This window comes from Panthera uncia, chromosome F2 (genome assembly GCF_023721935.1).
Source record: "Panthera uncia isolate 11264 chromosome F2, Puncia_PCG_1.0, whole genome shotgun sequence".
NCBI lineage: Eukaryota > Metazoa > Chordata > Mammalia > Carnivora > Felidae > Panthera > Panthera uncia.
This window is the reverse complement of record NC_064812.1, coordinates 52,706,345-52,729,757: the sequence shown is the minus strand read 5'-3', so window position 1 is coordinate 52,729,757 and position 23,413 is coordinate 52,706,345. Positions and strand designations below refer to the sequence as shown.

Below are 23,413 nucleotides of genomic sequence, written 5' to 3'. Positions count from 1 at the left end.
GGTCTCACCCATTACCCATAGATTATGACTAAGTGGGTATGTGTTACAATCTTGGCAATGGGATGTTTAAAAACTTCCCGATGATTCTACTGTGCAGCCGTATTTAGAGAGGTTCCACTTAGTTTAGAAGGAATATTTTTTAAAGGTAAGCCAGAGCAACTTTTTAAGAAATTACAAAGTAAATCTTTAGTCAAAACTTAGAAATATTACAGTCAAAACTAACACTGTCATTGCTCAAATCTAAGTACCATGCTACTTCTAGGCAGTAGTGTGCTAGTAAGTGGGTCTCTTGATTGTTTTTATGTTGGTGTAAACAATATTCTTAGTAAATTTAGCCAGTTGGTGTGCAAATCAATATCAACAGCTCTGAGATCTTGAGATCTTGTGAATTCTCTTCATTTTGAGGTATAATAAAATGACCTATTTTAACATCATGTTTGTTACTAAGTAAACAACAATAACAAAAGACAGTTCTCTAATGCTTTTCCTGTGCCAAGCACATTACATATACTTATTTATTCCTCACAACTCTTTGAGATATGTTCTATTATTATCCCCAGTTTTACAACGAAGGAACTGAGGGACACGGGGGTTAAGTAACTTGCCCAACGACACATAGCTAGTAAGCAGCAAATTGGAACTTGAACGAGGCAGTCTGATTGCTCTTAGCCACTATGTTATATTGACAAGAGCTTTTTGTTCTATCAAAAAGAATTGAGAATCAAAATTATATTCTGAGACCATGTTTGAGTACTGCGGAGCTCTCGCTCCCTCCCCCACTTCTGGTTGTTTGAAAATCTTTTCCAAATCTAGCAACACGTATCACCTGCTGAGACGATTATTTTGTCTTCTCGTTATCAGTGCAACTGCACCGTTACTGTTATGAAAACAGAAACTGCTCGTGCTTTTTGGACAATAGAGCAATTATATTTATTGAGGAATACATTTTATTGCAAGTCACATTACTACAACCTCTAAAAATAGCACCAGTTTAAAAACTCTCCTTTTTTATGGGTTTCTCTAGCTGGAGCCAAAATAAATAAATAAATAAATAAACACACCTCAGTTATGATGTTTCTCAGACATGTGTTGACCGAATGCCCAGAGACAGAAGAAGACTTGCCAAGGGCAGGTTTGTTTGGTTTTGTTTTTTTTTTTAAAGGATTTTGTTTGGAAATAACTTTAAACTTGCAGGGAAGTTGCAAGAATCAAACTATTACAAAGAAAACACGTGTAGCTTTTAGTCATATTTTTACCCTGTGTGCTTTATCAATTGCTCTCTTCATGGATGTATGTACTAAATGTGTGCACACACACAAACACACATACTTTTCCTCTGAGTTTTTTTTAAAAAGTACATTGCATATATAATGGCCTATTACCCCCAAATACTTCAGTGTGTATTTCCCAAGAATAAGGATATTTTCTTACATAAACACAGCACACTTCAAACCTAATTTACCATTTGTATTTCAATTGACCAATTAACCTAATATCGTCCTTTGGAGCATTTGTTTTACTTCTAGTACAGGATCTAGTCTAGAATCACTTACTGTATTCAGTCATATTCTGAATGTAACTTAATCTAGAACATTCCACAGAGCCTTTCTTTGTCTTCTATGACAATGATGTTTTTGAAGAATTCAACCAACACCACCCTCCTCTTTTTTTGAGAATGTTCCTCATTTGGAATTTGTCTGATCTTTCCCAGTGATTAGATCCAGATAAGGATTCCAGGCTGAAATACTACCTAAAGGATGTTCCTTCTCAGGGTATCAAATTTGAAGGCACATGTTCTTCTGCCCCTCATTGGTAATGTTAGGGGTGATTACCCAGTCAAGGGGTTATCCAATTTTTCCACTGCAAAGTTAAACTTTTTTCCCCTCATAACTAATCATCAGTCTGTGAAGAGATACTTTCTTAAGATAGTTTCTTACCAAATGAATATCCTTCTCCTAATCAAAATCTCCCTCTGGATTTAGCATTCATTGGCAATTCTTGCCTGAGCCAATATTTACAGTGATGGTTGAATAATGATGACTTCCATTTCTAACACTCCTTCCATATTTACCAGTCAGCCAATGGCATTCTTTCTCCCTATTATCATTATGGATTCATAGATCCTTATTTTTACTTCAATGATTTATAAGTTATTATTTTTCTCAATTATTTTTCAAATTGTCCCAGTTTTTACCAAGGGGAACACCTCCAAGCTGGCTTCCATGTTTTGGTGGCTTGCCTCTATTATTTTTTTTAAACACTTCCTTACTTTCTGGTATAACAAAATATTTCAGGCTCATCTTGTACCTACCCTGACATCCCATTAGAATTAGTTGTTTCTCCAAGGAATCCGCATTCCTTTTAGAGGAAATGATATTGGTCACCAAGGTCTGGGCACTAAGTGGGCTCATTCCTACTGAGGTGTCATTGCTTCTAAGCTCTTTGGGCAGATTGAGCTAGGAAATATATGGGTGTATATACACATACACATAAATATGTGTATATACACACACATAAATGCATGCAGGTATGCATGTACAATTAATACACATATGCACAAATATACGCATGCCTTAGAAACCATAAATTTACATCTGTTCCAATCCATTCTCACATGATTCTCTCTTGCCTGCCCCCCTCATTCATTATGTTCCTCTTCCACAGTGAAATCCTGGCCCCTAACAACATCAACACACTTCTCATTTGCTCAGTCATACAATACATCTGAAATAGTTTCATTATTACTTGGGCACAGCAGTCACACTTCCTGCCTGTGAAAAATCAAATGGACCCAGTAATTCTATGCCCAGCTATTTATACAAGGAAGGAACTCAGAGGTCCACCAACAGCCTTGTACCAGAATGTTTATAGTAGCTTTATTCATCATGGCGAAAAACTGGATATAGGCCAGTTATCTTAAGAGAAGAATGGATAAGCAACCTGTGATATGTTCATGCAATAGAATACTACTTAGCAATAAAAAGAGCAAACTACTAATGCATGCAACAATATGGATGGATTTCAAAAGCATTATGCTGAGTTTTCAAAGGCAAACAGAAAGAACACATAATGTATGATTCCATTTATATGAAATCCAAGAACAGGCAAAAATAATCTCTAATGGCACACCTTTAGAGATACTACAAGAAACAGACATGTTTCTAATAGAGAGGTGTTGCCAAGGAGGCAAAATAAAGGTTTAGCAACTGGCCTCTCTTCAGACAGAGGCAAATCCTGTCTCTATCACTTTGTGATTTTGCACAAGTTACTCTACACTTGTTTCCTCTTTCATAAAGTGGGAATAATAATAGGATCTACCTGCTAGGGTTGTTGTGTGAAGTTATATTAAATATGGCAACATGACATGTAAATCATCTGATAGAGAGTAAATGAACTTGGCACACAGTACACATATAACATTTGGTAGCTGTTATTTTTAGCCTAGGATGTGTGTTCATACATTGTCCTATATGTGTGTACTGCTGGTTACATCGTCGCTAATCAGTGACAATGCTCAGGAAAGCAATGCAGAAATATTTACTAAGAACCCATCAGGTTTTCTATATTCTTTGATTTAGTGATCCCTCTCCTAGAAAAAGTAGTCGGCACAGTCAGATATATATATGAAGGCAATTTTTGCAAAATAATCTGTAATAACTCCAAACTGGGCATAACATAAAAATAGAACAGTTGTATTATAGAACCATAATAAATTATGGCATATCATTAGTTGAAATGTGGAAGAATCCCTGTGAAAGTTACAAAAAGCAGAATGCAAAAAAAGTATGAGCACTGTGGTTACAGATGAGTACTATTACATCCACATGCACAAAGTGATAGCTCATACTGCGTAGAATGGAAGCAGTTGTTATCCTCTTTTTAAGATTTTTAAGGAGCACCTGGGTGGCACAGTCAGTTAAGCATCAGACATTGGCTCAGCTCATGATCTCTCCGTTCGAGGGTTCAAGTCTCCTTGTGTTGGGCTCTGTGCTGACAGCTCAGAGCCTGGAGCCTGCTTCGGATTCTGTCTCTCTGCCCTTCCCCTGCTCACACTCTCTCTCTCTCTCTCAAAAATAAATAAACATTAGAAAAAAAATAAGAAAAAAAGATTTTAAGAATTTTCCTGGTTACCTTTTCATTTAAAAAATGTATACTTTTTTGGATTAAAAATAATATTCTTTGTATAAAAACCCAAACATGAAAGAAAAGTATAATGTCAAAACCAAATGATAGAAACCAAATCGCTACTTGCTTTTGGTGGAAATGGGACAGGGCAGGACAGTGATTGGGAAGAGGCATGAGCAAACCTTCTGGGATTAAGGAAAGGCACCACTATCTTGATCAGGATGTGAGTTATATGGGTGCGTGCGTTTGTCACAATGGCTTGAATTCTACCCTTAATATCTGTGCATTTCATTGTCCATAAATTACCCCTCAATTTTCAAACAATTGGCTTGAGTAGAGGCTGCCCTTTTCACTGGGATAGAACTCTGACTTAAATCCTTTCCTTGTAGTTTGTCTCACTTCTGATCCTCTTCCCATTATGCTCCTGCTACCCCGATCAATACATTTACTTCCTTTTACTATCCAGTTACTTGCTTTACTTGCACTTCGATGCACAAAGTACAACATAAGTTAGAATTTCACAGATCACTAAATGACGTTATCAAGTATTTAGGTGTGGCCAGTATACATACTTTAATACAGTAAGGAAATGCATGCAAATCGAAAATGTTTCAACAACACTGAATTTTAGATTAATCCTCAGTTTAGACCTTTACCTCTCTGATCTATTAAGACAAAAGCAAAAACAAACAAATTGCAGTGTAGTCAGGCCTTGCCAACAAAAACCGTTGATTTCCAACATCAAATGATCAAATGCCACTTCAATGAGGAAATGATTTTCTCAGACCTTCTCATAAATTCTGGTGCAGACCACGCCCTTCATTTTACATTCCTTAAGAAAAGAGAGAGATTCATTGAGTATCTAAAACTCAAACTAGAAAACGGCAAATTTGCAAATAGCAACAGAAAATAAAAACAAGCTCAGAATATTAAACTTAGAAAGAAATAGAACATCAATGTGTCAGTCTCCAGCAATTCAGAATTATAATAATTGAAATAGGAGAAACAGTTTTGAAGTCAATCTATGTTACTATAGAAGAATTTTCTTAAAGTGGCAGGTTTTTATGCATAATTTGCATGCATTTGACTCTACTAAAAGTGGATTTCAAAACTGTATGCATAGCTGCATCATTTGAGGAACATTTAAAAATACTGATGGCTCCTTCTTCCCCTCCCAGAGATTTGCATTTAATTGATCTGTGTTGGGGCCATATATTGGTATTCGCTCCCCATCTAAATCTATATTGTAGGTAGGGATAAGAATCTCTAAATTACAGGGAAAAAAAACATTTAAAATTACATGAATTTATGTTCACGGTATGTATTAGTAAGCACAGAAGCAAAAACTTAAATCATTAAAGGCCATCCCATGCAACCCTGGTCATCATTCTTATCTGCTGACTAGAGGGTTTCCTATGAGCTGAGCTTAAATTATTGACCTGGTTTAGTTCAAGTTCTTTGGATTCTTGAAAGCAACACACTTAGCTACAAATATTTTATAATTCAGCTGTTCAGGAATACTTTGCTTTTATTTATTTATTTATTTATTTTTTATTTTTTTTTATTTATTTTTGGGACAGAGAGAGACAGAGCATGAACGGGGGAGGGGCAGAGAGAGAGGGAGACACAGAATCGGAAACAGGCTCCAGGCTCCGAGCCATCAGCCCAGAGCCTGACGCGGGGCTCGAACTCACGGATCGTGAGATCGTGACCTGGCTGAAGTCGGACGCTTAACCGACTGCGCCACCCAGGCGCCCCAGGAATACTTTGCTTTTAAAACTTAGATTTGTTTTTCTCTTTGTGAATCCAAACTGGTGATATTTATGCATACTTTTTTGACGTTACTATTATTTTAGGTGTTATTTCTAAAATAATGAATGGGCTTTGTTATTTCTAAAACCTTGGACCTATACTTGAAGTACTCATCGCTGAGTCTTCATGGTTAAAATATCACCTAATCATTAACTCTGACTTTATTCTTAGACATTCTTATCTATTTGTATTGCAAAGGGAAAAAAAAATAATATTTCGAAAAAAATATATAACCAGTTTCTCTATTTAAATAGCATTATTTTTGTATTTAGAAGTGAAAATATTCTTACCACTACCATTTTCCCATCCACCAACTTTCTTTTTATTGTTGTCTCTTTGTCATCCCATTTCTGCACTTGATTCAATGAGCCTCTTGACAAGGTTACAGTGCTCTGCAAAGACAAGTTCCCATAATCAAGTTGCTTGGACTTTGGTTGATTAAAGGAGCCGTTCATTCAGTATTGAATTGTTTTCATAATAGATGTCTCATGAGGTACATTCATTTTTCTATTTTTACCTTATTTTATTTTTTTTAAGTAGGCTCCACTCCCAACATGGGGCTCAAACTCACAATCAAGAGCCTTGTGACTGAGCCAGCCAGGTGCCCCCAAGTCACATTCATTTTCAGTGGAATGAAGTAGGTCTACCCTTTTGAACACTAATAGGAGTAATCCTCTTGAGCCACAGACTGATCCAACTTTGAAGAGAAACATTAAAATTTACCTTTGTTTTCCTGTTGTCAGCTGTGGTTTCTTCAAACTCTTGGCCTAACTTAAAGGAGATCTCTGTATTTTTAAACGTACTTTCAGTTCTTATAGTTATAATATCCCCTTTCTTGCTGATGATCACTCGGGGTTTGGCCAAGTTTCCCAGTTTTCTGGTGGCTAACCCCACACCTGAAAATCAAGATAGTGTTAGAATTATGTTGACCAAGAGATATACCTAGAGAGACTATGAATGGCCACCTTCTTTTATTTTTAAGTTTATTTTTTTATTTTGAGGGAGAGAGAGAGAGCACGCGCATGAGTGGGGAGGGGTAGAGAGAGAGTGAAAGAGAGAATCACAAGCAGACTCCTCACTGTCAATGCAAAGCCCAGTGTGGGCTCTAACTCATAAATTGTGAGATTATGACTGAGCAAAAATCAAGAGTTGGATGCTTAACTGACAGAGTAACCCAGGGACCCCTGAATGGCCACCTTTTACGCTCAGTTGTGTCTCAGGTGTGGAGATGGCAGGTACGGTCACTCACTACCAAGGACCTCGTGGTTTAACCACCTCGTGGAAATACATGTCCATAGACTTAAATATCTGAGGTTTTAGTATTACAAAAGTAACGTCTCCAGATTTTAAGTAAAAGCGTTCAGCCTGAATAGTGCAATTTATCCACTTTTACCACATCCAATCCCACAGACTTTGAAAATCACTAATATTTTCTGTGGATCACTCTGGACATTTTGGTTTTACTTATAAATAGTATAGGTATATTTTAAGTGAAACTGTGACAGATATACACTGTTCTATGATTTTTCCCCTCAGTAATATTGTGGATATAGAAAAGCCCCCACATCCTTAATAGAATCTCATTTCTGAAATTTTTTTTTCTGGCCCTTAAGTTTAGCTGGTAAGAAAAAACTTTCCATTTTTCTTCAAGATCTGTACCATTGCAAATGATCATAGGTAACTGATTTTTTTTTTAATTTTCTGTATCTGAAAAAGAAAACAAAACTAGATTCCTGTTTTATTACTATTACTACTAAGGCTATAGAAATACATGGAAAAGAAATGTCAAATGAGAGAATACATGAAGGAAAAACTAGTTTTGCTTATATGTGTATATATGAATTGTTATGTTTCATAATAGATGTCTATGTCTATACATATATATATATATATATATATATATATATATGATCTCTGCAGTAGAGTCTGAGAATCTATACTTTACCAAACCCCTAGGTGATCTTATGCATTCTAAATTTGAAAATGACATACTTAGGGAGTCCTTCATTGAGACTCTTGTATTTTGCTTCTTCCTCAGATATTAAGTCACGTCCATAAATCTAACCAACCTCGTAGTATGGATCTATCCCGATGGGTTCTCATAGTTTTCTAGGCAACATAACATGATTTTGCTCATTTTACCTAAAAATAGAATCTTTCTCATAAGCTTTCTGAACAGTTAAGTAAAGCTACAGACACTTTGACAAACATGGCAACCTGGGTCATTTGACATCAGTTTCTATTATATTTACACAGCTCTGGAAATTTCCAAAGACTCTTCAAACTTATTGTGCTCATATGGAACATTCTCTTTTTTTTTTTTTAAGTTTATTATTTATTTCTGAGAGAGAGAGAGAGAGAGAGAGGGAGGGAGAAAGAGAGAGAGTAGGGGAGGGGCAGAGAGAGAGAGAGAGAGAGAGAGAATCCAAAGTGGGGTCTGGGCTGATAGCAGAGAGCCCAATGTGGGGCTCAAACTCACAAACTGCAAGATCATGACCTACGCCAAAGTCGGAAGCTTAACTGACTGAGCCATGCAGGTGCCCCAAACATTCCCTAGAATTAGTATAAAATAAAGCTGATACAACAAATGACTGGATTTTCCATCTTCATCCACTGCTCCAATTCCAGGAAAGTCCGAAATTAGTGTAAATTTCTGGTTTAGCTAAACACTAAAATTTTAGATTGAGGTTTTCTATTCACTTTAGTATATTCAACTGCCTATTTTATGAGCACTTCAGTTGTTATAAAACTAACCTTCAGAAAAGCCAGAGGATGGGTTGACTAAGCCTCTAAGATTTCTTTCCTCTAGGTCTGAAAACAAAGCCCTACTGATATGAAACTACTCTTGAAATCAGTGGAAGTTCCATATATTTAAGCAGCTCTTATTTAGGTTAAAATCTATTAAAATATCCACAAGCAAAATGCAAATAAATTATCTGAATTCCACAATAGAAGACTAATTCCAGAAAAGGATTGTACTTTCCCAGAGTCCTGGAAAAGGAATTAAAAGGAAATAGTCATGGAGCTTTCTCAAAAATGATCTTCTCAACCAGAAAAACAAAAACATTTCTTACCCAGAGCTTTCATGTAATCATCAAAGTTCTCACTGGAGACGAGTTTCCAGGTGCCCAGGAATCTGTTGCTCATTGCGATGGATGAAAATTCAACACAGTTCTAGATGAGATTCAGGAGATTCAAATAAGATGCTGAAGCCTCAGAAGATTCTTTTCAAAGATGTCCAAAGCATGTGACTCTCACAGAGACCCAATGGGGAAAAGCAGTGTCAGGACTCGGCAATGAATCGTCCATTAGGACAAAAGAAAGCCCCACATAATGTTTCCTTTAGTCTCCAAAAAATTTTATAAAGATCAATGAGAGTACTATTTGAACCTTCAAAAAAATTTTTTGGTAAATCTTACATTTTTAAGAAGTGCTTAGTCCTTAATGCTTTGGAAAAGACTCCATGAATTGAATCTTATGCCAAATTGAATTATATGAGCATGAATGAGTGTGTGTGTGTGTGTGTGTGTGTGTGTGTGTGTGTGTGTTTAGGCATCTTGGTCACTCTCAATCCTGAGTCTGCAAAATTAAGAATTCTTATTGAAAGAGAAGAAAGGGAGGAAAATGTCCATGAGTATTGTGATATCCGCCTCAAATATGTAGTGGGAGAGAAATGCAGGGGACCAGTGTGAGGAAGTATTCATAGGTAAGGGAGGCTTGGCATAGTTCACATATCCCAGGCGGGCTGAGTGGGCAGACAATACGGTCAGTCTATTACAACAGAGCACAGAAATTGTATTCATGGATGGACAAGAAGTAGCACCAGAACACGCTCTTAGACCGCAGCAAAGATTTTCATCTAAAAAAACCTTTCAGTCTAAATTAAGCAGGTTCTTAGTTAATATAACAACTTTGAATGTAAAGACTTTAAAATAAATCTTCAGTTTTATAAAGAGAAGGACTTTCTATATAAATAATACTAATGTATATTGAGAGTTTGTTACGGGCCACTGTGCTAACTGCTTGTCAGGGATTATTTCACTGAATTCCCTCAACACCTCCCAGAATTGGGTACTATTATTACATCTATTTTACCAATGAGAAAACTGAAGCTTGGGGAGGTTAGGTAACTTGGAGGTTTGAACTTGCATTGTTCCCCAGCCTGGACTCTGGACTGTTATCTGACACTGCTCCCTTTATACCACATATGCACCAAGGCCTTGGCCAAAGGTCAGATCATACTGACATCCCCATGACTAGATAGAGACATTCATTCTCACCCCCCCAAATCAGTAGAGGACAAAGTCAAGAGATGAGTCATCCAGACTACTATGGTACATCAGAGCCTCAGTCTTTGACCCCGGGGAGCAGATATAAAACCACTTCAAATATAAATGTTGCTCTTGGGAATACCTTTTTGCTGTCATGCCTTTTCCTAGTGGTTTTCTAGATTGGCATTAATCCTGATTGTAAGACAACGGATATTACTAGGTTTTATATATTTGTGCACAGGTTGGCACTATTCACAACAGTGGGAAATTCATCATGGGGAAATATCCCATGATCAGTTTGCTCATAACAGGTAGAATTGCTGGCCTCTAGGGTTTAGGTTACAAATGTTATAGCTGTGCCATAACCATTGCACCTATGTGGTTAGAGTCCAGGTTGGGTCAAAAATATGGAATCTTATACAGTGATTCCAAGCCTCACCTTACATTACTCGTGCGTGGATAACTCAAAGTGGAAATGAAATAGTGACTAGAAAAATTCCTGAGCTAATCAGCTAACCCAATCCTAGACCCAAGAGAATATAACTGGAGGAAGGATATTGTACTGGAATAGAAGAAACAGCTATGAAAAAAAGGGCTTTTGATTAGCAAATGTGTTATTTTCTTAACCAAAACACTTAATAAAAATGAATGATGGTATCACTTGTGCCTTCAAAAAAATTTTCGTTACCCTACTTAATTGAGAAGTGAAGCTAAACATTCAACATTTAGGTGTTCTCCCTAAATCTGTGAGACTCTCAAACCATCCCACTTGAGCTGAGCCTTTGTATTCAGAGTGACTGATATAGGAGAGCTATATGAATTTTCAGCAGTTCCTGTGTTGCTTATAGGAATAGCTGTGGATTGAAAATATAAACATTGAGCTATATATTAGCGAGGCTTGTAACTTTGAAGCAATTTTAAACAAAAGAATTTTCTATTTTAGCTTATCAGCAATATACTGACTGCTAGAATTAACCAGATATATTCATACCAAAATAAAATTCTGAGACTCATATGTGAACCAGAGGCACAGATCAAAGCAATTAGAGAAGATCCAAACTAAACCAGGATTAAGATATTAAGTCACTCTTACCTAAGAAAGCTATCAATATCCTAGTGACAAAGAGTGGATAATAAACACCAGAGCCACATTATAACTAGATACACATTTTTATACTTGAACTAAATGTAGTCTGTTTACAGCATGGATTCACCTTTCATAGATTTATTGCCTATGTAAATTCTCAAGAAAGGGGGAGCTACTTGAATCATACACTGAAGAGAATGTCCAGAGGTCCAAACAAAATAGATAAAGTTTGCTCTAGATAATATGTTAGGTAGATATCTCTCACATATTGTCTTCAAGCTGTATCCCATTATATATTTGGGAAAGTGATAACCAATCATCCTATGGTAAATGAACAAAGAATTCATGATCACCCATTTGAGTGCCAAAAATCTGACTCCATTCCTTTCATTCATTTAATTGCAAAAAATATTGAGAGCCTACTAAGTGTTAGGCACTGTTCAAAGTTAAACATCATTGAATAAAATTCCATGCCCTTGTGGAACTTACTTTCTATATTAAAATTAGTACATAGTCTGAAGTTATTTGCAAAATAGCAATACTGGGATCATAACTGGTGGCAAGAAAAATATGTCAAACAATGGGTCACTATAAATAATGGCCATTTTTTAAATGTTCATGTTTTTAATAACTGAGAAAACAAAAAAAGACCTTAGAATTTTCACATCCTCATAATAGGTGAGGAAATTAAACTAACTTTACAACTATAACATCTTAGAAAAGAAGGATGATTTTTTAAAAAATTCTTCAAGGCATCAAAACTACACAAAGGCAGAGAAAAATTAAGGGTCTAGGATTTGGGTGAAAAAGGAAAGCCCAGAGGAACAGTCCCAATATTTGGGGCTGCTGCCTTTCTATGATCTCTGAATTCTGCAAAAGGCAAGTGAGAGGCACAAGTCTGAAGAATTTTTATAACTGTGTTACAGAGTTAGGGGAACAATGAGGGAGAGTCCTGGTTCATCATCATGCTTTGGTTTGGGACATTGAAAGGTTGCAGCATAGGGGAGAAGGTGAATTAAACAGGCTTGTGCTAGCACCAATTCCATTCTCAAAATTAGTTTAGTATGATCGGGACAGCCAGTGAACCTCGCTACCGGCCAGAAGCAAAAGAAGATAATGTCACCATAAGTCTAAATTATTTCTACAATTTTTTCACATACGTTGTCAATCAAAAATAAATAGAACAGAGAGACAGGAAAATACGCTCAAAAAGCAAAAGAAACAAGAGTCAATAGAGATAGATGATTGACAAAGCGGATAAAAAGAAAAACAAACATGTTATAGAAAATATCATCAAGACCAAATTTTTTTGGAAGCGCTTTTCCACTTATTTGTTTGATAATTATTTATTTGTTTTTCTCTTTTTAAATTTTTTAAATTTATTTTTTAATTTACAAGCAAGTTAGTTAGCATATACTATAGTACTATAGCATAGTACTATAGTGGTATCAGTAGTAGATTCCAGTGATTCATCCCCTATGTCCAACGCCCAGCACTTACCCCAACAAGTGTCCTCCCTTATGCCCCTTACCCATTTAGCCCATCCCTCCCCACAACCCCTCCAGCAACCCTCAGTTTGTTCTCTGCATTTAAGAGTCTCTCATGTTTTGTCCCCCTCCCTGTTTTTATATTATTTTTGCTTCCCTTCCTTTATGTTCATCTGTTTTGTATCTTAAATTCCTCATATGAGTGAAGTCATATGATATTTGTCTTTCTCTGCCTGGTTAACTTCGCTTAACATAATGCCCTCTAGTTCCATCCAAGTAGTTGCAAATGGCAAGATTTCATTCTTTTTAATTGCCGAGTAATACTCCATTGTGTGTGTGTGTGTGTGTGTGTGTGTGTGTGTGTGTGTGTGTGTGTGTATACACCACATCTTCTTTAGCCATTCGTCCATCAATGGACATATTAACTCTTTCCATACTTTGGCTATTGTTGATAGTGCTGCTATAACATGGGGGTGCATGTGCCCCTTCGAAACAGCACACCTGTATCCCTTGGGTAAATACCTAGTAGTGCAATGGCTTGGTCTAGGGTAGTTCTATTTTTAGTTTTTTGAGGAACCTCCATACTGTTTTCCAGAGTGGCTGCACCAGCTTGCATTGCCACCAACAATGCAAAAGAGATCCTCTTTCTCCGCATCCTCGCCAATATCTGTTGTTGCCTGAGTTGCTAATGTGAGCCATTCTCACAGGGGTGAGGTGGTGTCTTATTGTGGTTTTGATTTGTATTTCCCTGATGATGAGTGATGTTGAGCATTTTTTCACCTAAGACCAAAAATTTTTAAGACTAATAAAAATTGGCAAACTTTTAGCAAGATGGACTTAAAAAGAGAGAGGGTAAAAGTTATTAATTGCAGGAATAAAAAAGGATATATCAGTATATCCTATAGGTATTAAAAATTATGGTTATATAACACAGTAATTTAAAAGATCATAAGAAAATAATAGGAGCTACTTCATGCCAATAAACTTTAAGATTTAAAAGAGACAGGGGCGCCTGAGTGGCTCAGACGGTTAAGCGTCCAACTTCTGCTCAGGTCATGATCTCGCGGTCAGTGAGTTCAAGCCCCGCGTCGGGCTCTGTGCTGACACCTCAGAGCCTGGAGCCTGTTTCAGATTCTGTGTCTCCCTCTTTCTCTCTCCTCCCCTGCTCATGCTCTGTCTCTCTCTTCTCAAAAATAAACGTTACAAAAATTTTAAGAGATTTATAAACTCCTTAGAAAACACAATTTACCAAAAATAATACAAGAAGCAAAAAATGTGAATACTCCCAAATCCATTATTATCACTATGGTTAAAATTGCTCTCACAAAGATACTCTGGGCCTGTGAGCTTCACCAATGAATTCTTACAAATATTTCCGAAAAAAATAGCACCAAGCTTACACAAAATCTTCCAGAGAATAGGAAAGAAAGTTATTAATTTCCAACTTGCTTTCATCAGGTGTTCGTATATACTCTTCTCTTTTCCTGGAATGTTTAACCACTCCCATGTGTTTAATCCTTAAATCTCAGCTCAATCATATTTTCCTACCCTTGGGATGACATCCTTTAGATTTCAATTCAATCATCTTTCTTAACTTCTTCTTGTATAACATCATTTAACAGTTACTGCAATGGCAATTTTTATTAATTTTGGATGTTATTTGATTAATATGTATATCACCCACTGAAGCCTTGATTCCATACAAGCGGGGAAAACATGTGATTTCACTCGTGTAGTATCCCAAGTACATGACACTCAATAAATATTTGTTGACCGACTGAATGAAGAAAATACAAAATTTTCTACTTATAGGGGTTATTATTTGCATTAAATCAGATAATAAATAACATGAAAGCATCTAAAATTGGTGCTTATGATCAATAATATTGTTCTGCTAAACTTCCTTCTCTCCTCTCCCTCCCCTGCCTTTTTTTTCTTGCCTTTTTCACACACACTGGAAGCATGGAGAAAGCAAAGGCGGTGGGGCACGTCTAAGTGTGAAACTTAATGGCAGCACTCATTCCCTCACTGGTCACTCTTTTAGTGGCGCTTTTTTCCGTGTCCAGGATGACAAGACCATAGCACACCACTAGGAAAGTGCACATAAGTTGATTCCAAGACTCATTGGATTTATTCTCACCTGCATGCATGTAGACAATAACTCGACACAAATTTATTGAACTGAGGTAGCACTGGAGAGAACGTGGTGAGTGAAACAGCAACAGTTCCTGCCCATAGGGGCCTTATATCCTAGTTAGGAAGAGAGACATTAAACAAACGGTCAGAGACATATTAGAATATCCAATTATTATTTTCCTTTTTCCCAATTATTATTTTTTATCATTTGCAGATGGAGGTAGTGAGGATATCACTAAAGAGCCAATGAACCATTATTATGTAGGAAGATCCCTTGTGAAATTGTTTAGACACCAGATGCCTTGAGACTGATGATCTCATTTATCTTTAGAACTCAGCCACTAAGGCATCTGGTGCCCCCACCGGAGACAGCTATTTGACAGAAGGTGACAATGGCACTTCAGGCTTGATATCTTCCTATTACATGTTTCAGATAAGTGTTTTTCTCTACATTTAACAATATTGAGATTATAGTTGCTGTCTTAATGCAAATCACTTCTTGTAAGCTCCTTAGTCACCAGTGGATATTCTATCTTTTGGTTGCTATGGTGACAGTTGCTGTGACATTTACACTGCTCAAAGGTGGTTAATAGCTTGTCTTTTGTTGAATGGCAATAAAGAGAGGGAAGTAGTTTCTCATTCCTCCAATGCATTAAGCTTTGTTTTTACTAGACTGTAACGTACATGGCCTCTTGCAAAATCTAGTCTAAGATTTCAAATCATTATTCCTAATAGAACACCTGAGAATTAAAGTTACTCATTCACTGGGGAGGAAATAGAAGATAATTTCTGCATCTCAGCTTCTTTTGTTAGTCATTACAGCATATACTAAGCTGGCCACAGTTTTTTATTCAATTTGCATTTTTTCCTCAGTGAGAAAGTGACGTTCACAGCATTAAAGTAGGCTGTACTTTTCAGGCATTAGCATAAAGAGCCATAGGAAATACTTTTTAGGACTTAGCCCATCTGCTCCCTTACAGCTGATGGGAGAAAGGAATCCCTGAAAAATAATTCACTTGCAAAGGATAGTGAGAAGCGTTAGCATGTCTAGCTTTATTTCATAAGGAACAAATATAAACTCATAACAGTTAAGGTGATTTTCTAATCATGTATTACACAGATAGCCTACCTTTTTTCCTACTTTATTTCCTTAATTATGTCTTACAAATGTTTTCAATAATTGAGATGGTATAAAGGCCTTGAGAGAAAGTATTATTTACATACACACACACACACACACACACACACACACACAGGTGGACATACATGCATACACACACTGTATTTTCCCTAAATGTTCAATTTAGAAATCTTAAGAACCTGTAGGTTTGGGATTAGGTTGTTTCCTGATATTTCACCCTAATTTTCCAACTACACAACTCTGTAAAGCAAATAGACTCCATTTTGCAAAGGAGAAAACCAAAATGGTTAAACAGCTCACGCTTGCTCACATAGGTGTCCACGACAGAAGCAGGATTCAATTGGCTCTCACTGCTTCTCCAACCCCATTCATTTCACTTCACTGCAGTGCATCTCTGGGGTAACAGACAAGTCTGATTCTAGCATGGGGCTGGTGTCTAGATGGTTCCTTCCCAGCCTTGTCCGTCTCCAAAACTTACACCGGATCTAGATATCAGACTTTAAAATAGGCAAACCAGGGGTGCCTGGGTGGCTCAGCTGGGTAAGCGTCTGACTTTGGCTGGGGTCATGATCTCCTAGTTCATGGGTTCGAGGCCCCCATTGGGCTCTATGCTGGCATCTCAGAGCCTGGGCCTGCTTTGGATTCTGAGTCTCCCTCCCTCTCTCTCTGCCCATCCCCCACTCACACTCTGTCTCTCTCTGTCAAAAATAAATAAACGTTAAAATTTTTTTTAAAAAACAGGCAAACTATATTTTCCCTAAACGTTCAATTTAGAAATCTTAACCTGTAACTTCAGGATTAGGTTATTTCCTGATATTTCATCCTAATTTTTCCATCTAGATTACTATCTTTGGCATAGTTATTTTTAAGGCCAGTGAAGAAAAGCATGGACTTTTATGTTTATTGCATTTTTGTGCAAAAATTTATGAAAATTAAAACACTAAGAAGGTTCAAAACAAATTATTTTGTCAGTGTTATTTTCCTTTGTGGCTTATAAAAACTACTATTACTTCCTTCATTTCAAACCCTTTTGGAAAGTGAACAAATAATGGCTTTTCATTGCTCAACTCACTGTAATGAAAAGCTCCATTATTTCCAACGCAAGTTAACAAATATGACACACTATTATTTACTTACAGATAGATAATGATAAATCCTGTACAACTTGACAGATACGTTATCATTTACTTACAGATATATGATAACTTTTGAAGGCAAGTCAAATATACCAAGTGACTGATCATGTGAAAGTCCTTAGGAAAGACTAATAATGATTCTTAGTATATCAGTGACTTTTTTTCTACAGAAATTTTGACGTGCGTTGACTGAGAATAAAAGTAAAAGCAGTAGGGTTTCAGGATGCCAACCTATTTATAACATCAAAAGTTGTGAGCTCTGTGCCTAACATGTTGCTGTTTTCCAACACCTAATTTGGTTTTGAACAGTTGTCAGAGTGAGAATTTGTTGAGTCAATGATTTCCTCAGGAGTAGTATGTTTTATTCTACCTATTAAAGACACAACACGAGGCTTTTGTTTCATTTAAGTTCTTTGTACTTTGAGCTGTGGCATAAAGAGGAGAGAAATGAGTCTTGAAAATTGAGACCTGTAGTATTCTTTTCTTAACTATGCCTCCGTACATCCACAGATGTAAATGAGTAAGTGCCTAGTGCTTTTTAGAGTAGTATCTTCTTCCTAACGGTTGTGGGAAACCCTTATGGTTGTGCTCTGAGGTGTTGCTAAAGTGGCCTGTCATTTGCACGCCCCTTGCAATCAGACTGTGTTCTGATTAAAGAAGGATTGGCCCATGGGGCGCCTGGGTGGCTCAGTCGGTTGAGCGGCCGACTTCGGCTCAGGTCCTGATCTCGAGGTCCATGAGTTCAAGCCCCGCGTCGGGCTCTGTGCTGACAGCTTGGAGCCTGGAGCCTGTTTCAGATTCTGTGTCTCCCTCTCTCTGACCCTCCCCCATTCATGCTCTGTCTCTCTCTGTCTCAAAAATAAATAAAAGGTTAAAAAAAAATTTAAAAAAAAAAAAAAAGAAGGATTGGCCCATGTCCCTCTTTGTGCAAGGACACATTGGGGGTTGAGAGTCCCTTTGACCTCTGGGGAGCAAGCGTGGTCACAGTCTGTACACACGTGAGTCCTTTAGGTAGGACAGGCCCAAGTCCTGTGGGAATGCCTGTCAACGCCCACATCCAGCAGCTGTGTGGCCACCACCAAGCCCATCACTTCAGGTGCACAGCTGTGTGCTTAGACGTCTTCAGGGTTTAATATGACAATCCTAGATCCTTTCCTTGGCCTAATTACTTTCCTTGATTTGGTTCCCATGCTTATTCGTTTTATAGATTACCTTTCAATTTCATCCCTACAAAGGCAGCCATACCCCACAGTTTGCCTAGGGCAGTCCCCATTTTTGCCTGTTGTCCAAGTGTAATTATTGATACAGTCCCTTTCCACTGTAGACAACAAATTACATGGACATTTTACTTTAGCCCATATTAAACCTAACTCTCATGACTTATTGTTGACTGACTGCTATCAGTTTGGAATTTAAGGTACCACATGGTATTTACATATTTCTTCCTCTTTTCTCTACCCTGAGAGTACTTCCTAGTAACAGTAGTTAATGAAATTATTAAGGGACTTTGTGTAGCTCTAGATATTATATTCTTACCAGGAACTTAGAAATTCAGTACTGGCATTTAATATAAGGTCATTCTGCAAAGACTAAGTTGTAAACAGTGGTGACAGGTGTACTGGCCTGATTATTTTAAATGGGCTTATGGACGAGTGAGACAATAATTGTTTCAAATGTTCTTCTACAATAATTCAACCACAGTGTATAATGTCCAGGCTGTGTTTTGTGCTCTATCCATCTATATAAGCAGGGCCAGCTTTCTGCAAAAACAGAAAGTCAGCATGTTGGTTTCCAGCATCTGTACTGCCCAAAGTAGTTCCTAGTGGTTGTATCTGCAGTGTATTATACCCTCTTTGAGGTCACAGGAATTTCAACAGAGCACTCTTTGACAGAATGCCTTAACTTAAATGGAATGGGTCCACTGGAGGGAACCTAAGGACTATAGAAGTCAGGTAGACAGAGGGTAGGGGAACTTTGGTGCTCTTATAATCATATAATAAGCAAGTCGCTTCTTACCTCAGCAATTAATCAACTTGTCCCCAACCCTCACTATCACACAGCTCCAAAACTGCACTTAATTTGATGGTTTTATTGAGCAAATTTATGTTGAACAATTTTTTTAAATCAATGGCCCTGAGGCATATTTTCTTCAAGTCCCAGTTTCTTGTTAGTGAACAAGTTTCCACTGATGTAGAAATTTCCTTCATACCTTTTCATAAATGCGAGTGCTGACAGTTTTATTCATGGTATATTCCTAAAAGCAAAGAGGGATCTATTAGAGTTGGTGCATGAAGGTTAAATTTGCTCTACCCCTCCTTCTCCAGACTCTCACATCAGGATGTAAAACAATTGAGTAACTTGAGAAGCACGCCTCAAATAGGAGTATCGGAAAACTTCAATTTACAGAAAACTCACCACTACCATGTTTCCATCTACAATTTGTCTTTTGATTGTTGTCTCCTTGCCAAGCCATTTTTGGACATGAATCATTGAACCATTGCTTAATGTTACGATGCTCTATAAATGCATAAAGGAATCAGTTAGAAATAGCAATTCACAACATTTTCACCTACAGAAGACTTTTCATCTACTTTTTAATTTCTGTTTTGACATTTTTTTCACCCAAATTCTCCCCTCAATTCTTGTCATAATTTATTATCATCAAACTAGAGAGGTATCAACTGAGTATTCAGTTAATGCTCTCCTTCCCCGAACCATACCTAAACTCTTTGTGAATAATTGTTCTCTTCTATATGCTCTTTTATACAAAGAGATCAGAAAAAAATAAAAACACGTCAAATTTTTTGGCCTGTTAACCATCAGAATAACTCGCAAAAGGGTTGAATTTAGAGATATGCAATAGTAATTAACAAAACAAGCCCAAAGTGACTTGGTAATTAATCAAATTAGATATGAATGAATTATGCTCAAGTGCTTCCTAGTTTTTTCTGGATTGTGGAACACCAGGAAGACTTATTTAGTTCTTACCTTCACTTTCCGACTGTCTGCTGTGATTTCATCAAATTCTTCCCCAAGTTTGAAGGAGATCTCAGTGTTCTTGAGGGAATTTTCTATTTTGATGTTCACTTCATCCCCATTGGCACTAATACTGATTATCGGCTTTGCTAACCCCACCAGGTTCCGGGCTGCTGCGCTCATTCCTGTAAAGTGGAGAAAGCAATATGCCTTCCTAAGACATTTAGGAAGAAGTGTTAACAACCATGTTGGAAAGCAATTTAAAAAGAATACATACTTCCTCCGTTCAGGTTTTGGGTAATGCGCTGTAATTTCTCCAATGCTCACTGTAATAGCTAGGTTGAGCCAACCAAGCTCATTGAGAAAGTGTGTCAGTAATTACACTTGACATTTTGAAAAGCTAAATTCACTTTTTGAGGCCATTGTGCCTCATCGAAAATCTTGGGGACTCATGCTTCCTCTAAAATGTATAGCTGCATGGTGCCTTTTAGTGAATCAGAACTCATGCGTTACCTTGTGGAGTGTTTCAACAGCTGTGAGGGGGGTATTACTGTCTGCATTTTAAAGATGAGTACACAGCATCCTAGAGAGGGAGAGAGGCTTATTCTAGGTGAGGTGTCTGGTAAGTAGCAGAGCTGAGATTTAAACACAGGTTTTCTAACTGAGAATTTTAGCACGCTTAGAAAAAAAAAAGCAAAACAAGAAATACAATTTTCAAAGTATCTAAACTCCTCGAAAAGATTATGACTTAGGAAGCCCAAGCCCCTCTTTTATTTGCAGATTACATTCAGATCTGGCCAAGAAAAGAAGAAGTAGACAAATGACAGTTTGGCTTAGAGCCTGGCCCTGTTCAGGTTGGGGATTGTCCATGGTCAAACTTGATTCCTGTAATAGGTGGGCAGAAGAGCTGAATCTTCTCTCCCTGTACCAATAGCAAACTCGATTTTGCATTCAGACTGTGAAACTGACAAGACACACCTGACTGTGGAGAAGCAGTGTTAGCTGTGGATGACAAAAGAGAGAAGAGCGAGATGGTTATAACCTGGGCTTGACCACTTGTGAGCTTGGGCATGTTGTTTCCCTTCTCTAACCTTCGGCTTTCTCAATAGCAAAACGTGGACAACTATAGTGCTTGCCTCCTAGCTGTACTAGGAGATTAAGTGAAAGCACTTAGCATGGCAGTGGCACATAGTAGGTGCTCAGCTGTTATTCCCTCTTGTCCTCTGCCTCAGTCCACTCTCAGTCAATCAAGGGCTACTCTTGCCATAAGCCCAAAGTTTCTTAGTTGCCCCCAAATTTAAACTCAAAACAGGTGGGTCTATGAATCCATGAAGAAATAGAGAGGTATGTTTCTCCTATCTCCCTAAGAAAGTTAATACTACACATGAAAAAGGGACAAATGTTACATTATGAACACACTGACTTATTATGCATTGATCACCTCAACCAAATTTAAAGAAGAAAATAAAGTTAAAAAATTTTTGGCTTTATATGCAGTTTATTATTGCAAGGAAGACTTCTCTTAATTAACTATTAAAAATTAATTATTAAATAATTACTGTTCTTCTAGCATTAGTGAAGAATAGTTGAGTTGCTATAGACCTGAGCCATTATAATTGATGTTTATGAACTTGACTATAGAGCTAAAGAATGGATAGGGTATAGACTTCTGAGAAATAGCCAATGGAGAGACATTCAATGAGTAAAAATGTTCCGTTTCTCCAATAAAAAATTTGAAATTCTTCAAAATAATGTTTTTTAAGTATCTCTCATATATATGAAGACTCTAAAACATTAACCAAGTAGAAATTTCATTTGTTGCTTTTGTTCTTTTGAAGTTATAACTTAAAGCAAAGCTTGAAACAAATTTAGCTGATAAATTTAATTATAGAAATTATTATCTGTAAATTTGAAGCTAAGAAATGCTATTAAATGAAATGAAGCTGGGGAGAAACTCCATCCAGGGGATAGGATGAATATTTTCAAAAAGGATAAATGGACTTAAATATAAAGATAATGACAAGGAAGTATATGTGAGCTTAGTATTCCAAAATGAGACAATTATTACCAGTTATTTAAAAAAACAGGGCACCTGGGTGGCTCAGTTGGTTAAGCATCCACCTGTGGCCCAGGTCATGACCTCATAGTTCATGAGAAGCACAGAGCTTGCTTGAGATTCCCTCTTCCCCCCACCCCTGCCCCTGTCCTGCTCATTCTTTCTCTCTCAAAATATATATACTTTTTAAAATCAAAAGTAGAGGGGCGCCTGGGTGGCGCAGTCGGTTAAGCGTCCGACTTCAGCCAGGTCACGATCTCGCGGTCCGTGAGTTCGAGCCCCGCGTCAGGCTCTGGGCTGATGGCTCGGAGCCTGGAGCCTGTTTCCGATTCTGTGTCTCCCTCTCTCTCTGCCCCTCCCCCGTTCATGCTCTGTCTCTCTCTGTCCCAAAAAAATAAATAAAAAAAAAAAACGTTGAAAAAAAATTAAAAAAAAAAAAAATCAAAAGTAGATACATAAACTTTGTCAATCTTACATGACTATTTCCTAAGATCACAAAAAAGAGAATTATAGGAAAATTTATTGTGAAATGCAAAGCTGACCATATAACAAAATGTGTTGCCAGTTTCTAAATTGTAATGGTATTTCTCACCTAGTTGTTTCATGTATTCCTCAAAGTTTTCACTGGAGATCAGCTTCCAGGTTCCCAAGAAGGGCTCAATCATGATGGAAAGCTTGTTGAGAAGAGGCACTCACAACCAAACGCCAAAGAAACTCAGGGAATACAGTGCTGCCAGTATCTTAACTTAAAAGGCATCTTCATCATGTGACTTCTGAAATAACCAATGAGCAGCAGCAAAACCAAACATTGTAGGCACCAGCATGACTCATTTTATTCACCCCCAAATTAAGAAATGGAAAATCAACATGTAAAGCTGAATTTAAGTCAATGATTATAGCTTCTAGGAAAGAGACTTACACCCCCAAGTCACTTGATAAGTATTATTTCTGGAATGGAGATAATTTTCAATAGCCCTTTGAAATTTGAATGCTGAGTCAACTCTTTAGGAATATCCCAACAAATGTCCAATAAACACCTGACTAAGGTGGTTTCCCCACCTGAGAGGAGAAGCACACCCTTGCTTGATCCACCTCAGCTGTTTTTTGTTTGGACACATCATGGTTCCAGGGTACACTCTTCATTAAAATAATAGTCTCTCCTCCCTTCCTTGCAGGGTTGATGAAT

The 23,413-nt window shown here is 37.4% G+C and overlaps 2 protein-coding genes across 2 annotated transcripts; both read right to left on the bottom strand.

The window, feature by feature from the left end:
- Positions 1-4,665: 4,665 nt before the first annotated feature.
- On the bottom strand, positions 4,666-9,111 carry LOC125924831 (myelin P2 protein). Its single transcript, XM_049633631.1, has 4 exons — positions 9,012-9,111; positions 6,661-6,833; positions 6,228-6,329; positions 4,666-4,957 (listed from the first exon to the last, which is right to left on the bottom strand). Exons 1-4 carry the CDS (start codon positions 9,082-9,084, stop codon positions 4,907-4,909), a joined length of 399 nt encoding a protein of 132 aa, XP_049489588.1. The 5' UTR covers positions 9,085-9,111; the 3' UTR covers positions 4,666-4,906.
- Positions 9,112-19,398: 10,287 nt separating this feature from the next.
- Positions 19,399-22,892, bottom strand: LOC125924828 (fatty acid-binding protein 9-like). Its single transcript, XM_049633628.1, has 4 exons — positions 22,820-22,892; positions 20,184-20,356; positions 19,611-19,712; positions 19,399-19,449 (listed from the first exon to the last, which is right to left on the bottom strand). The coding sequence occupies exons 1-4, from the start codon at positions 22,890-22,892 to the stop codon at positions 19,399-19,401; spliced, it is 399 nt and encodes a 132-aa protein (XP_049489585.1).
- Between the last annotated feature and the right edge of the window lie 521 nt (positions 22,893-23,413).